Source organism: Drosophila yakuba, chromosome 3L (genome assembly GCF_016746365.2).
Source record: "Drosophila yakuba strain Tai18E2 chromosome 3L, Prin_Dyak_Tai18E2_2.1, whole genome shotgun sequence".
NCBI classification, from domain to species: Eukaryota; Metazoa; Arthropoda; class Insecta; order Diptera; family Drosophilidae; genus Drosophila; species Drosophila yakuba.
In genome coordinates, this window is record NC_052529.2 from 13,463,966 (window position 1) to 13,480,998 (window position 17,033).

Consider the following 17,033-nt stretch of genomic DNA (forward strand, 5'->3'; position numbering starts at 1 on the left):
TGCAGGGTAGCGTGGCCGAGCGGTCTAAGGCGCTGGTTTAAGGCACCAGTCTCCTCGGAGGCGTGGGTTCGAATCCCACCGCTGCCAACTGGTAGAATTTTTTTTTCAATTTCAAATTTCTCCAAAATTTGCAACTTGTTCAGCAATCTGTTAACGATTCCGGACGCCAGTACTTTGGGAAAAGCAGCGTGGGCCTGGCAACTGTTTGTCGGTGTCAAATGCAAATACCTAAAAACACTTTTCCATGGCAGTTTAGTTAATGCCGCAGCGACAGAGTTGAAGCTGCAGTGGGAGCGCTTGGCGCTCATCTGCATAATTTAATTACATTTAACAATAACAAAAACACGGGCTCACGCACACATGCCCCAACGTGCAGCGTTTTGCGCTAATAAGCGACGCCCTTTGCCGCCCCCTTTGCTGCTGCTGCAACACGAGCTGTCAAGCGAGGCGACACTACGCTGAAATCTCGAACGAACTGGTGGAGCAGAGACCGTGTCACGAGCTCAGATCATTCATAAAACAATTTCATATAAAATGTATTTGTATTGAAAGAAACAAATACATAAAAATTTTTATTGCCATTAATAGTCACATTATATTGAACTCTTTTTAAGCAAAATATAAGAAGCTCTTTTTAGAATGTTTTAAATATTAAATCAGGTATATTTCATAGACTAAGAAAATGGCCGACTGAACTTGGTTCATCATGAACTGGAAGCCACCATAACCCATATACATTATAAAGTTCCAAGGGATTCGCTCACGATACCATCGCCAGATGCTCCAGTGCGAGATGCAGAGCTTGCCCCGGCATAAACAGTTGCGCATTTGCATGCCCCTCCTGCCACAGGACGCCTGCAGCTGGTGCTGCTGATGTTGTTGCTGCTTGTGCATATGCGACATTAGTGCACGCAAACAACGTACACACAATTAGAAGAATTAACAGTAGTTAAGGCAACAACAACACGCTCAACTTGTTGGCAAGATGTGCATCGGTGAGCAAGGACGCCGGGGGGAAAGGTGGGCGTAAGTGGGCAAAAGTGGGCGTAAGTGGGTGTTCGAAGGACGAAGGGAATGGAATGGGGGATCTATTCCGCTGCCGGCGGCTGTTGTTGCTGCTGAACTTGTAATTTAGTTTCGAAACGAGTTCCGCTGCATGTCCGCTGCTGTTGCCGCAACTTATTGGCCACAACATGCCAACTTATTAGGCAAAAGCGCAAAAGTTATAAATTGTTTCACAAGGCGCACATTGTTGCGGCCGTAAATATGTGGATACCGAGCTAAGGACAACGGGAAGCCAGCAAGTTGCCAAGGATGTGCGTTTATCGCTTTAAAATTAAGGTGTGCTTGAGATCAAAGTTGAGTAGCTTCGAGGCAAGCATAAAGACATAATATTTAAGTAAAAATATTCAATTTCAATAAAGCTTTCACAAAGATGTATATAGAATATAAACAAATAAACCAACGAGAGCAGCTGAAAAATCTTTACAAAAGCTTACAGTACTAATCCCATCGCTTCCTTACTTTGTATCAAATTTAATTTAAGTTGTACCCTATTTTCATTCAGTTCTCATATTCAGCAACGAAGAATAACGAAATAATTTTAATTGCCAGCCCGAAAATTTATGCCACGAAAATTGTTTTCAAAACAAAAGGAGTCTTTCCCTTCAAACCTTCGCCCCAAACATTTTGTCTGCTTTGCTAATTTATATGATAATTTTTTTCCCATATTTCCATACACAGACTGGATAATATTTTTGTGCTATTTCATATTTCGTTGATGCGGTCGCTTTATTTCGAATACAAAAACGGGAAAGGATGGCAAAAGCCCCAAAAACAACATAATGCCATCGTCTATTCAAAAAGGCGTTTTCGGTTTGGCTCTTCCTTTTTTCCCTCAGTTTTTTGGGGTTTATTTTGCATGAAATTTTCGCTGAACTGGCACAAAAACACGTCGGCAAGGGGATTGAGGTTGGGGTTTGGGGTTGGTCAGGGGCTCATAGGCAGCTTTTTAATTTTCAGCATGAATTAGAATAATAGTCAACGGATATTACACAATGGCAGGCCGGGGGCGTGGCTGCAGGGGGGCGGCTGGTGCTGTTGGGGATTTCCGGTCAGCTCGGTTCGCTTGGATTTGGTTTTTCGCCTTGGGGCGAAGGGCTGCTGGCCATTAAGGGAATTGCCGATGGAGAAATCTTTAATGAGAAACTAACAGCTAATAGCATTCCCTCTTCTTTCAGGGGATTAACGAAAGAGTTGACCGAAATTATTTATGAGTTATTAAAAGTTGAGAATTATAAACTGTAATTTATAATAATAAGCTTGCTTTTCGAGGATTTCCAGGAAAACATTTAAATCTTTTTTGTTGCACTCGACATCAACATCTTATTTGTGCTGGGACAAATGCAAAATTTGCAAAGTATTTAAAATAAAGTCACCCACTTCTTGGAAATGCTTAAAACAAGCGAGAAACAAACAAAGCACAAAAACGACAAAAAAATAAAAAACAAGAAGGTAAAAAGTGCTGACACCTTTGAAAAATTTTCACGCTAATAAAACACAAAACATGCCAGGGCAATGTGAAAAGCGTGAAAAGCGTCGAGGAGTCCGCAGTTCCCGGCAAGGAGACCACCGAGATGGATGGCGATAAAGTCAGGGAGGGTCCAGGACTTCTCCTTTTCCAGTGAGGCGGGGTGTCAGTGGGAGTTGGGCCGGAAAACCCAACAAAAGGAGCAGCCGCAAGCAACCGCAATGGGGGAAAAGATGGGAAAACGCAGGGAGCCCAGCAGGACTTGTTTTGTATTTGTCCCGAAAAAAGAGGAGAGCAAAAATTTGTTTTAATGCCACGCTCTTTTTATGCTTTTCTTTATAACTTCTTTTCAGCTTTTTTGTCATGTTACAATTCTGCAGCGACAGCAGTAAAAAATAATACCCCCACCCCCGCCCCCACCGGCAAGCGGCAACTGGCAACCGCAACTTGTGCAACATCATAAACCCATTTGCGTTTTTAATTAGTAACAACGCAACTTGGCGGACTGAAGCGGTCGGCCGAGGGCGAAAAGTAAATGACCATGCACAAAATGTTGCACAGATAACAAGTCCTGGCCTCACAAGCCCCAAAAAAAAAAAATAAAAAATGAAAACTGGAGCAAATAAGGTAAAAATTTTTAATTGCCGCAGAAGCAAAAATTATTAAGTTGCGGTTTCATTTCAAGTAGTGCGAACGCAACTGTGCAATGAGCACTGGAAACTGGGAACAGGGAGCCGCCGGTGGTCAGTTCATCCTCATCACCGTCAAAAGAGTCCGCCGCCAACAAAGTTGAAAAAGCGCAGCTCAAGTGGAGCAGCCTCCAGTCCTGCAATCCTCCAGTCGGCGGAAATGGTTTCGGTTTCGGGTTTCGTGGCTCACTTTTTATTATTTTCAAACATTTTTTTCAGTTCGTATATGGGGCAACGACCCTGGGTCACTGCGACTGACCAGTGAAGAGGATTCCGTGAGGGAGGTGCCGACAGGTGTAGTGTCCTTCAAGTGGCGGGCATAATCCCCCGGAACACCAGCGCTAATTAAAGACAGTGAAAGAAGTTATTGTAAAAGCATATTAAAACAATAAGGAGGCATTTTTCTCTGCGATATAAATGATATACAAATAGGCGATTGACAATGAAATGAATTACTTAAACAACATATCAACATTGTTATATACATTAGTTGCATTGAATATTTCTTGAGTTGTTAAAATAAATGTCGACTACTTTAACCATTTTAAACTCAAGGCGATGGGAAGCATCTGTGGAAGGTCTCAGCGTCCAGTTTCCTTGCTGCTTCGCCAGTTAAATCCAAAAGTTTATGGCGCATCGAGCACTAAACGCTTTCCCGAAAATGCTTAACCCCCAGCCACCCGAAGTTTATGTGTGCGCTGTCCCATGTGCTCGGTCCAGTCATATTTTATTTCCGAGTTTTCTTTGCAGCTTTTCCGCTTTTCCGCCGGCCCCACGTACAAGTGGCCAAGTCGAATGGACAGAAGTCACAGCAGAGCAGTTGCCACAATTAACACGTAGGGGGTGGGCCCCGGGTGAAATGTGCCCGCCAAATGTCCTGCAGTGGGTTAGTCGAAGGACGTGAAGGACGTGAGTGCGCGGCCAAATCCGTGGAGCGATGCATGCGTCATGCGTCACACCAGATATACTCCGATGTACATCCCAACCCCCATAATTTCTTTTTTTTTCAGTGCCGATGTATTATGAGCTCTGCAGAGGAATACTTTGAAAAAAATTTATTGATTAAATTTTTTCTTCTTATATATTATAGTTAACAAGCCATAAGTACTCTCTAACCATAAGTGCCCCTCAAACCAATTTATTTTAAAATTAAAAATAACACGTAGAATGATGGATAAATGGTCTTTATTACAATAGATATGTACCTCTGCCTCCCTCCTACATTTTGAGAATAATACATTTTTACAAATTTTACATCATCGTTTTACGGCCTGGGGTTGCTCTTGAACAACTGACAATAATAAATTATACTTTGGCAAATACTCGTAACCCCTCTCAACGATCGTAAAATGCGTACCGCTCTTGGCCCCCGATGGCGGCTATTAAAAATGACATAATTGCTCAGCTGCAGCAGATTCGGCAGTGAAGCACAAAAGGTCTTTCCTTGAGTTTTATTTTTTGCGTAGCAAATTGCATTATTTACAGGGGAGAACGAGTGAGTAGAGGGGGTTACGACGGACAACTTGAACAAATTTGTTTATGAAAATTAATGAAATCGACCGTGACTAATCGATTATATAACCGGACAAGTCGGAAAGGCTACGCGAGTAATATGCCAAAATATTGCGAATTTTCTGATGTGATGCGGAGAACGATGCGAAATAATGGCATAGAATTAAAAGCAATTATTTATACTTGCTTCTTAGCAGCTTTTAAAGAGATTAAAGAGATATAAAATTGTTCAATTGATTCGCAGAAAGGTAAAAATAATGATGTTGAAATACAAATAATAATATTACATCCGTTATCTAAACATTTTTCTGAATAATTAATATCAAATATTTAGTTGTTATTATTTATTCTCGGCTTGATAAGTTTTTTTTAGATATAAATAATATTAAATATTGATTATCATCACAGAAGTAATGTTATTTTGCGAACGGTATTTTTTAATAAAAATAAAAATCAAATGCTATGTCCACATGTTTGTAAACTAGCAAAAAATATGAAGGCAAAAACGCAGAGAGTAAACAGATTGCTTAAATTGCTTATATATAATTAAAACAAACAAGCGCCAACAACAATGACCAGCAGTATGAGTGTAGAGTGTAATTTGGACTTGTTTTTCTTGTTGGCCGATAAACTTGTAACTGTTTGAATTTTTACTGGCCAGCCAAAAGGGTGAGGGGCTTGGCGAAGGAGCAGCAGCAGTAGCATTTACACAGCAATTGAACCCTAAAGTGCCAAAGGGCTATGCCCTTAACCCCCCGGAGGTCGATAAAATGCGTTTGGAGCTAGAGGAGCATTGGGCGGAAAAAAAATGTGAGCCAGTCAGTTTTATCGGCCGAGTTGGAGACGACGCTGCAAAAATTGCATTTTATTACACGTTCGATTGATTCCAGCGGGGCCAGATGGGGTTAATGTTGGGGCATGGGGCAGGGGCATGGTGCATGGGGGCAGGGGGCGTGGCAGGGCACTCGCCTTTATTAAGTGGAGAGTTTATGTTTATATTTACAGCCAGGGAGTCATGTGCGAAGTTTCCGAGTGCTGCAGTCTCTGGGGAAAACCCCCCACACTCCCCGCCTCAAATTGAAATTGTCGATTTAACATTTTGAATTATCGTTTAGCAAATGGTCAATATTTTCCACTACCCCTTCCCCTTCTCGCTGCGCTCGATGTTGTGGCACACATAAATTGTACGACCATAAACAATCAATTACTTTGTGTTGGCCCCACACTCTGCCTTCTGGTTTTTCGTCCCAGGGGTCTGGGTTGGCGTTGGCAATCCCTTTATGTTTATCAAACAAAATCGAGTTCTTGTTGGCCGTCATAGTTGATATGTGCTGTATGGATTACTGTTATGGCACACTCAGAACTTAAAATGTGACTATAACATATAAAGCTCATGATTGTGTTGGGCAGCAGGGAATGAGAAAAGTCATTAAACTCTGTTCAAAGTACAAGAGATGCACGGTAAGGAGTCACTGTCGTACTACTTGTATGAATTTTAAAAAATTCTTCATTATTGGGAAGATATTTTATAATCATTTCTTTTCAATCAAAACGTTTTTCCCATAACCCATCCATACTGACTAATTATCAACTCAAACGTCTTAATCTCTCTGCTAGCCACCAATATGTTAATGGCGTTCACACGCTGCTGAAAAAGAAGCAATGTGATTTGCAAAAAAAAGCAAAAACAGTTTGTGCTTCCACGCTTAATTAAGCGTAATTAAAGCTCAATTAAAACCGCTCAAATACCATTTCTGTAGCCTTCGACGCACCCACCACGAAAACCTGGCCACAAGAAAACACCTGAAGAAATATATGAAGAAATATATACCTCCGCGCCCCACTTACTGGGATTTTTTGGCAAATAATTATTGTTTAATTTTGATTAATGATTGGAGCGATATGTACGGCGATTAGAACGTGACTTTTGCCGACTCGAAGGCGAAAGCTGAATGCTGAAGCAAAAATTGCTCAACTGTGACTCCCTGGTGGTCGCGTCCATAGAATTCTGGAGAATAGGAGCTCGAATCGATACGATATGTTTGCCCGCTTTTCGTTTGACTCGTTCTGTTGACTCGTTCGTCTATATAAAGTCTATAAAACGCTTTCTGATTGTAAACAATACAGACGATTTAATATTGCGCGCTCGTTGGCTCTATCCGCCCCTCACTTTCCGTAATACCCCCTGGAACTCCCCTGGAACTCCCCTGAAAGAGCCCAGGAACTCCCCGCACAGCTCAGCTCTCAACTGAACTCAACCCGACTGAACCGAAAACTCAGCTCCCTGCGGAAACTTCAAATAAGCAAACAACGCGCTGAGCACGCGGCATACCAGGAATCAGACCCAGCAGCTACAAAAAATACATACAACCGAAATACAACAAGAAAAAATGAAAATGAAAATGGAATGGAAAAAAATCGGAATTGAAACGCATGTGCGCAGCAGAATCCATCCACGGGTCCGGGTCGGGAGTTTTTCTATGTGTGCTGAATGGAAATGAAAAAAGTTTAAGTTTAATTTGAAAACGCTGAAGCCAGCGGATGGAGGAGGTTAAGTGATGGCAGTGAAACCGGGAAACCGGGTGTCATGTGTGCCGACAGTGTAAGGACTTATTGACAGTTGCCAGCTCCACGAAAATACCGAAATATGTATGGCAATCAATGGCCACAAGAATCCTTTAAAGTCTAGCAATGGCATGTAAACAAAATTAATGCTTCGCTTTCCAGGAAGGTCTTGGTATCGGTATCATTCCTTAGCCACACATTTTGTGTAATTTTAGGCTAAAAGAATCTGTTGGGGAATCTCTTTTCCAAATCCGTTGACATCCAACATCTTTGATCGCTCTTTAAGTGCCATCCCATAAAGCTGTTCCAGAATGGCCTGCAACATTCCGACCTTAATCTTGGCCAGAAACTGTCTTACATTTGCTGCCTCCATTACAGGCCATAAATGGTTCAACTCTCAGCGAAGGAGTCATAAAACGAAGAAACTATTTGATTTACGTTCTTCTAATGATGCCTCACAACAATCAGCCACAATTGAGACCTAGAACAGAAATACAGAAATTCAGAAATACCCAATGCCAGCCGCCAACAGCAATAAACAGAGGAAATCGAAGACGCAGAGCTGAAGCCAAAACCAAAGCCTAAGTCCGCAAATCAACATCGGGGAATCGAAGAAAAAACGGCATTATCACAGCCAGTTCGTGGCCTAAGTCTCGGTTTGATTGCCACAAAAAGGGGCAGGAAGGAAGGCGGCGAGGGCACATAAGTACAGAAACAGAATGAAAATAAAAAACTGAAAATCCAGCGGTATTCAATACTCTTGGCACTATAAATTACATGGCCGGGCAAGAAATCGAAATCATGACCAGAGCTCCTCGTCTCGTCTTTGATTATGAGACTTAAATTGAGCGAGCCGGTGGAGGGAGCGATCGCATTTCGAGTCATAAATAATCATAGTTGTGCCATTTATTATGACAAAATATCATTTGGACATTTGTTTGCCGCTCTGGGTTTTGCTCCCGGATCCCTGGGCCATCTCCTCCTGGCTGCTCCTCCTGGCTTATCTGGATGGCCGGATCTCCCTGGCATCTCTTCGCCTGCTTTTTTCTGGACTCGAATTGTTTGCACAATTTTCATTGCAATGTCTTTTTGTGCTGCGTTTTAATATAAATTATTTTTAACAATTTGCTGTGTGGCTCCTTTCTTGCCTCGTTCTTTTCCCGCTCTCAATTTCTTCTTTTTTTCTTGTATATTTCTGAGGGCTCTTATTGCGCAATCCGAGACTGGAACTTAAACTGCTGTTGAGGTCGACAACAAGGCCCAAAAAAAGAGCAAGAAAGCTGAGATGTGCAGGGAAGTAAAGACATTGGGATACCCTTTTCCCAAAGTACCTACAAAGATATATGGTTTGTTAGAAAGTCAAAGATGTTATTGATATACCTACTGTATCATACTTACAAACTTACTAATATTGAATAATATTCTGAAGTTCTTTATACTGTGGTTTTAGAAAAGATTGAAATTCTCCGCAACTTTAGATCGTACATGTGCATCCACTCAACTTCAGTTTTGTTTGTTTACTTAGTTATAAATTAATTGAGTAGTAGGCTTCTGGGAAGAACTTTATCGCCACCACGTGGTCTCCGCACAGCCCTTGAACTCTGATTTGTTTAGAGTATAGGCCAGAACTTCTTGCGGCCCAGACGCCTCAGAACTCAGACCTCAGACCTCGGGCCCTTGACCTGCCCTCGTCGACTTGGCGGCTTGGCGGCTGCAACCAAAGGAGCATTAATCTCAGCCAACGAATGTCAGGAATTGTGGCTATGCCGACATTTCGGAGGGGGTCGGGCCCATGGATCCGTGGACCCACTGAAAAGTGTAAGTTTCATTTTGTTTCGTTTATTGCCGCCAAGGCGCAGTCGAACAATGTTCTTACCTAGCATTCCCAGCCTGCTGCAATGCCATGCAATTTTTGATAAGCCGGCTAAAAGCGGGGGGAGTGCCCAGAACCCCAAGATGAGCCAGTGATGAGGAGGGAACTCGTAAAAAAGCTGTACCCAAATATAAAACTCCGATTGTGGGACAACAGAAACAGCAGAGAATGTTACCTATTAAACGATTAAAGTGATTATAGCGTTATAAGCCTCGTTATAAACCTTTTATTACGGTCAGCAAGGAATGAGAATAAATGTTTACTTTAACATTTATATTTTACATTTCGAATTTACTAGCCCAAAAAGGGAATAGCTAGATCTTGGCCACAACTGGCTCCTAGACATCCAGCCAATGTCAACAGAATTCCCTGCAGTTTGCTGAGAGCGGCAAACAAAAAACAAAGGAGGCCTCGAGAGCCGCGATTCATTTTGAATCGCCTGGCATCAAATCGAGCTGAGTTGCACTCAACTTTCGGTTCCAGAGTCTCTGGTCTCGGGTCTTTGTGCGAAAAGTTCACATTGCCCGGGGATAAATATTGTCATGATTATTATTTATGGCCAACTCTGACGGAGACCAAAGAGTTTTGGCATTGAAACTTCTCTGGGGTCTTTGGCAGTTGATACCAGGAAGTTGATGGTAGTCAATAATTAAAATGGTCGGTATTATGTGGCTGTCATTTAGTAGATATATCTATATATTAAGAGGTTCTATGTAAACTCCTTTCTTCCGTTTTGTATGTAAACCTACCTAATTGATAAGATTCAAATCTCCTTAATTACTTATCGTTATCTTTATTCGGATATTTAGCAGCGGAATCCCGTAGCACATTCCTCGGCTTGCGCCCTCCAAATTCGGAGTGCGAGCATCTCGTCTAATTAAAATTTACAGCATTTTAAATGCTCGAGGAGCAGATGCAGCCTCCTGCTGGGAAAGCCTTTCCCCCTCGCCCTCACTCGTCTTTGATCTCTTAATGCAGCAATGCAATGCAGTTTAATTTATGCTACAGACGCAACTTTCCTCGGCATTTCCCTTACGACTCTCCTTGTTTTATTTTTAAATTTGTTTGCACTGCTGCACGCGCAACATTTCAATGTCAGTCCTCCGATTCCACGCTTCCATTATCCGGCACTATCACCCTCTTCAGCATCTGCCTTATGTAATAGACGAGTGGAGTTTTCCCCAGCCCGGGTTTTCACGAGTTTTCCTCCTTGCCGGCGAGCTCGCTTCGTCACCTTTTGATTGTGCGGCGCTATTTTCGTAGCACTTGAAATACGCTTAATTGGTTCCTCAACACAGCTCGAAATAGTGGCCCCCTCATTCCGACGACCCTATTCCTCTATTTCGGGGATTCCGGCGCTGCACCCTTTGGTTATTAATATTTACAGCGTGGCCAAGTAATTTACAACAGTTATGAGCCAGCTCGGCAGCAGGGCGTTGATAAATATTTGAAATTCCTTTTGAAGTGATTGTTCAGCGGAATGGGAAGGTGAGTCAGCTGCCAAATGATTTGGAGCTGGAAGATTGTTGTGATGTGCACTTATGTCAAATTCAATCGATTAGAGTTGAACACTTAAATCAGCAACCAACCAAGCAGAACATCCGAAAGATACATCAATTGGACTGAGAATTACTGTTTTGGTATCTAAATGTCTTTTATTAGTTACTAAGTCACATAAACTTTGTAGTTGACATGGACAAAATATATCATACAGATGGCTTCAAAGAGGGCTCATTGAAACTCTAGCCAGAAGAATACATCAAACTGTGGTTCTGGTGATTCTGGCGATTCCGGGAGATTAGAGAAAGTCAAAATATGGCAGAAAGCAGTTTCCCATGGGTGGACAAGAAAGAGGCAGCAGGCTGGAGCAAGCTAAATTTATAATATCACGTCGGTCAGCTCGGCTGCCCCCTCTCTCTCTCTCTCTGTGGAAAAAGCATGGAAAATTCTAAAGAAAAACTTGGAAAACTTAAGCATGGCATGCCAATTGCAATAAGGGAACGGGCTGGGAGGAAAATGCAGAACTCGAGGATGCGGGTGGGGCATAGATTTGGAAACCGAACTGCACGACTTTAGCGTTTTTTGATGAATGCGCCGACAACAAAGTGGGACCAGTGGGGTTCTGGGGGGCACATTGGCTGCAGTCTCCAGAGTTTTCAGCTGCGACTTTGCAACTTCCACGGGCCTTGCCTGATTGCTAAAATTCACGCGACTCGATTGTCCAACGAAGCAGACAGAGCCGCCTGTCGGTTGGCCAGAGTTATGAGCTTTAGTTTTAGTTAAAAGGTCTGCGCTGGCCCTCATAAACAAATTTCAGCCAATTCTCCTGGCCAACTCAATGGGAAAGTAATTTAAATGCAACGCCGTCCGGCAAATTGTGGCCGTTTAATGAGCGATTAGAGCGTCTGCGCACCAGGATGATTACGATGATGGCATGGAGGCACGATACTTTCGGAGGAGCAACTCCAGACTGCAGACTGCAGTCCGTGGACCCGTTATGATTGCAAGGGGATTGGATGCAAATACATATCGAGATGCCAGCCAGGTGTCAGTATACTGCAATAAACACTCACACTATTTTTATGTAATCAGCAAAATCAAATGCATATAACACTTTGTTGCATGGGTTTGACCAATTCGGATCAAGAAATCAGTTAGGAGTGCAGAAATTTTCGTGCACGATCTTTTTCCTTATATAAACTTCCAAAATGAAGAAAATTATCAAGTAAATTTAAAATAAACATACGCCCATGTAACTAATGCCTTTAATTTATGCCATCATATACACACTTTTCGCGGTACTTTATTCTTTAAATAGAAGGTATCTGGTAGGTAAAAGTGTTTACTTTTAACATGCCAAAAAGTTTTGAAATTTCTTCCTCGAGTTGAAACTGCTATCTGCTAGTCAAGAATAGTCGAAAGTGGCGTTATTCCCAGTTTTAGAACAGCCATCCTTGAATATTAAATAGCATAAATACCATTGTAATTAAGGTAAAATTATATTAATTACCCCGTTGCTGTTCAAATGAGATCTCTAAGAATTGCATACAATGTCAGAATTCCGCGCCTCTTCAGAATTTTGCATGAATACTTGACGGCCCTTTGCAACTCTTTCACGCCACTCGCTCATTATGCTAATCGCGAGTGCAAACCCAATTGAACTTAAATGGAAACTCATAAAATGCACTCCAGACCCCTTCTTCCCCCGTTTCCCTGCCAGGAAACTGTGTTTACAGCCAAGCTCATTGAAGCCGCCACTTTGCCGGCTGACAAGTCGGGCTAAGCCCACGCGATTAGTCGGGAGGAAAAAAAGGAGGAGAAGGAGGAGGACCGTGGGTAAGTAGAACCAGAACGAGCCCAAAACGCCACTCGAGTTCACAACTCAACTGGAGTGTCAATTAAATTAATATCAATTAAAAGCGGCTGCAACTTGTTGCATCAACTCTTCAGTCTCGTCAGTCTTTCTTTCGCTGCACTCGAGCCGGGAAATTATGCACACGCCATCGGTGCCACCGCCTCCGCTTTTCAAACAAAAAATCTAAAAAAATAGAGAACTTAATGAAAGGTTGACTAGCAGCTTCGCTGGAAACTAAATCAACTATTTCCTGGAAAACTGATTAAGTCACATAGCTGCGCAGTTGAAGTCGGTCAATCTCTTTGAATTAATTATGAAATATATCTAGCAGTTACCATTTTCAATTTCATCAAGCATAGCATTTATTTTAAAGTAGTAACAACTCCCCTATTCCATCTGTTGTAGTTTTAAGTTATATCGTTATCGAACCTAAAGCTACCTACTTTGCAGCCAAAGAACATGCATTTGTTTGTGTAATGTTTACGGTGTACCTGTCGTACTTTGTCAGGATTAATAGAGCGAAGGAGCAGTGCAGAAGGCGGAGTGGAGAGCCCAGATCGACGCTCAGCTGCCAAAGTTGCAAAAAACGCTCCCGTGGGTGAAGTGTTTGCACGCAAACGCGGAAAGCCACATGGCAGCAGATACGTCGAGTGTGTGGATACCGAATCGCAGATACAGATTCAGATATATAGATACTACACAGGAGCCAAAGTTGAAGTCGGTGTTAGACCTGCGGCGAGGAGCAGAGCCCGAGTGATGGCTGCGAAATAACAGTAGGATGACAGTCACTGCCGGCGGTGACTCGTTATTCATTGCAGTTGGGAACTGGCCATTAGTTTGGCTTTAAACAATAATTAATTGGGGTTATTAATGGCACAGCATTTGGTCATGCTCCCCAATATCCCAGCTTAGAGGCCTTGCTTATGCTGTTCCACTTTTGAGTTAGTCATTCAAATATTTACCATATATCTGTGTTGAAGAAATATAAATTTCTTAGTAATATTTATAGTGTTTTAATAAAAAAAATAATTTTTTGAATAACAATCTTGTATACAAGCTAAAGAAATGTTTTAAAAAGGGGAGTCAAATTTTAATTTATTTTATTAATTAATTTAAACTTTGTATAAAGATTTGATATATACCATTTTACACTTCACATTTTTTTAATGTTGTATATTCTGTATAGTAATTAGTAAACTGTAGTCACTGTGATCACTGGGATGCAAAGTCTTTCCCCCCTTCCCCCTTCTGGCGGAAGACAGAGATGCCGTCGGGTGGCGCACATGTCAGCGAGTATTGAATGTCGCCGCTGGCTGGTCTAGCTATATCAGCTGCCAAGGTTGGCGCTGGGAAGGAAACACCATTCGAGGCAGAAGCACTCCCAGTTTCCATCTCACAGCTCCCATCTGTCTCCGAGTATCTTTCGCACGCACACGCATTGCATCGCATCTCGGCATCCAGCATCTCCACATCCCAGCATCTCCGCATCCCAGCTCCTCCTCAGAATCCAACGCCCCAGCAGCCAGCATCCAACATCCGTGGCAGAGTCAAGGAAATGTGCGAAACTTGGGCACTGGCAAATTTATAGCGACAAATGTTGACTTGAGATACGACATCGGGCGGGGGACTGACTTTAGTCGGGCGGGGGAAGCTGCCTGCTCAAATTGAATGTCAATCGATTTTAGTTTTTAATTTAAAAAACCATGCCTCGTCTTCGATCCCTTGTAATTTGGTCTGGCGTGAGTGTACTTGCGCTTAGTGCTGGCAGAAACTAGTCATAGCGAAAAAGTCAGCAAGCACATATAATATATTTATGTAAAATATATATATAAAATATAATATGTATTTAGCAAATTAAGTATGTTGAAAGCTTAAAATGGAAAAATCATAAGAACTTAGTTTTGTAGATTATAATTAAACTGAAAATTCTGTCTTGAATAGTACCTACTTTTTACAACTTTTAAGAGCACTTAACATAATTATCATTGTTCATGTCGAGGCACGACTAACGGAACTGTAACTATGCCATCACCATTGGAAAAAGAGGTGCATCTTTGAGATACTCGAAGGCAAGCGCTTGATTGCAAGTTGTGGGCGTGGCAATCAGGGTCTCCCGAGGTTTTCCGCCCGAGAGCCAACGGTAAATGACAGTCGGGGAAACACAATCGCGATGTGTGAGAAATGTTTATTCGACAAGCGAACGAGTGGGAGCTGTGATTCCCAGGGAAAGGACGGGGCGGGGAAATGGGTGGGGGGGGGGGGCACCCAGGCACTCTCTATACGAGCCTATTCAAATAATGGTCCGCTAATTGTTTAATTGATAACCAGCCAAATCCCACCACAAGCTTGTCTCGCATCCTCGATGCGGTCCGTCTGCATTTTGTGCAAATTGCACGCACATAGAAACCAATCATGGCCCATTCACCGCCTATTCCCCACCGACTTCCCCCACCGAAGACCCCGCCCATTAGGCACTCTGTAAACATATCAACACCTGTTATGGCGCATGGGCCTGTGCCCAGGTAAGCCCGCTGCAAATATTGAAAATCACTGGTCTGTTGGTCTGTTCGCCCCTGCAACCTAAATAAGTTTTATTTGCTTCAATATCCCGGCTCGGTTTTATGCAAAAATGTCGGCCGCTGATGTGTGCAGGTGTCCGTACCAGTCAATCAATGGGGCACGTCGCCAGTGGACATTGGACATCGGCATACAGGAACGGCATGCGGACACAGGACATTTTCATGAAGGAAGGCCGGACCACGGTGCGCCAGGTCCTTAATCCCGCACGTTGGTCGTTTGTCGCGTGCAGAAATGTTCTCCCTACACTGCAAAACTAAATTCAGAGCTCTTTCATGTATTGTACTTCCACTCAAAAGTTGCCAATGAAAAATGCACATTTAATTTATTGCAATTAACTACAAAAATTATACATTATTGCTTCGATTCCAGTCCATGGATATCTTAGATGATTTGCATGTTTATTCTTAGCCATATTTTGATTAAATATATGTGTTTAGATTTGAATTAATGTATTAGTGCGTTTTGTAGTTTAAGGCTAGCAATTTGTATTTTGTCAGTGTTCAATGATCCCAAATGCCTCCATGCCCCTTGCTTCCTTCCTCCCCCTGCAGCTGCATTGTCAATTTCACACGCCAGTTGGTCTGCCCCCCCTCCACCCGTCGTTGTCCTGGTCCTTGGTCCTTTCTCGCCCCCTGCCCCTCTTAGCACCCGCCAAGCCAGCAGAGTGTATTTTGTTATTGCTAACCATTCGTGGCACGTTCAATTGATTGAATTGAAGTCGCATCGCAGCGCTTCTCATCGCAGCGAAATGGAACGAGGCACTGAGAAAAAAATCTACTTGTTTGTAATATGATTTGGTAATTTATTTCGTGTAACAAACGACAATTGAATAATCGTCTCTCATGTAAGAATACATCTGTGTAGGTCTTGGACATTTGGTGAAACAGTGAAGTTGGTTTTTATTAGAAAAATGTTCTCAGTGCAGGGAACGATTGCACGGACATATGGAAAGTGCGAAGAGGATGGAGGACGCTGATGTCCTTTCAATGTTATTGTTATTGTTGCCTAGGCTTGTTAGGCAGCGTTTGTTTTTGCTGCTGCTCGATCATACGTCGCTGCCAACTGTCTCTTTCCTTCCTAGGAGATGGGAGGCCATCTCCCTCGCTCTTCGTGTAACAATTATTCAATTTGATTTACTCCTGCTCATCCCATCTCGCTCGCTCCCTTTGTTGTCCTGCGCCGTGTCCCTTTTCTATTGGGCTTGGCACATTGTTGTTATCACACTTGAATAGCTGCCAAATGTGTCGCCCGTTGGCGGCGTGACAGTTTACACCTGTTCTCCCCTCTGCTCCCCTGGCCACCTGTCCCTTTGGCATCTCCCTCCAAAGCGGAAGTCGGTGTTCCTGCAGCGGAAGTAAATTTAATGCGAGTGCAATTTGGACAACCACCTAAGTAGACGGCCATTAGCACCGTTCGATGGGGATTTTGCAATTTCGCCATTTAATCCTTGCATAATTATTTCCACTGTTTTTCTTTAAACTAATAGAAGGTCGTTTGTATATTTGATATATTTAAATTTCAACATGGTAGATTCTTGTATATGTCTCTGAAGTCTGCATGCTTAATCCCAACTTTCTAGCTTTCATAGTTACTAAGTTCTCGACGTTCATACGGACAGAAAAACGGACAGGGCCAGATCTGCTCGGCTATTGATCCTGATAAAGAAAATATATACATTATACGTAACGAAAACGCTTTCTGCTGTCTATTACTACATACATACTACATACTTAAAGATTTAATTATCATAATCTCTTCGACACCAGGGATCACTCGGCTGACAATGTCTTGTTCCTGGTGGATTGTGCTTGGGTCGTACCCAAAATTCAGCCCCTCTTTTCCTGCGTCTTTGGCAAGCAGCCATTCCTATTAGGACAAGAACGACTAGTAGTAGATTCAGTAACTTCATTATTGTGCCCACAACAAAGT

General features: G+C 42.6%; 1 protein-coding gene, 1 long non-coding RNA gene, 1 other non-coding gene and 1 pseudogene across 6 annotated transcripts; 2 read left to right on the top strand and 2 right to left on the bottom strand.

Annotated features, from left to right (window-relative positions):
- Positions 1–5: 5 nt before the first annotated feature.
- Trnal-aag lies at positions 6–87 on the top strand. Its single transcript has one exon. It is a non-coding gene; the product is annotated as a tRNA-Leu (tRNA).
- Positions 88–3,218: 3,131 nt separating this feature from the next.
- LOC26535544 lies at positions 3,219–4,504 on the top strand (annotated as a pseudogene).
- A 3,672-nt stretch (positions 4,505–8,176) lies between these two features.
- On the bottom strand, positions 8,177–9,426 carry LOC120321530. 2 transcript variants are annotated; one of them, XR_005561173.1, is made up of 3 exons: positions 9,173–9,426; positions 8,695–9,007; positions 8,177–8,627 (listed from the first exon to the last, which is right to left on the bottom strand). It is a non-coding gene; the product is annotated as an uncharacterized LOC120321530 (long non-coding RNA). The 2 variants fall into 2 exon arrangements; XR_005561172.1 differs by having other exon boundaries at positions 8,695–9,105.
- A 7,145-nt stretch (positions 9,427–16,571) lies between these two features.
- LOC120321498 lies at positions 16,572–17,033 on the bottom strand. 3 transcript variants are annotated; one of them, XM_039374093.1, is made up of 2 exons: positions 16,828–17,033; positions 16,572–16,759 (listed from the first exon to the last, which is right to left on the bottom strand). In XM_039374093.1, exon 1 carries the CDS (start codon positions 17,011–17,013, stop codon positions 16,843–16,845), a length of 171 nt encoding a protein of 56 aa, XP_039230027.1. In that variant the 5' UTR covers positions 17,014–17,033; the 3' UTR covers positions 16,572–16,759; positions 16,828–16,842. The 3 variants fall into 3 exon arrangements, with proteins under 3 accessions (XP_039230027.1, XP_039230026.1, XP_039230025.1); XM_039374092.1 differs by having other exon boundaries at positions 16,824–17,033; XM_039374091.1 differs by having other exon boundaries at positions 16,835–17,031.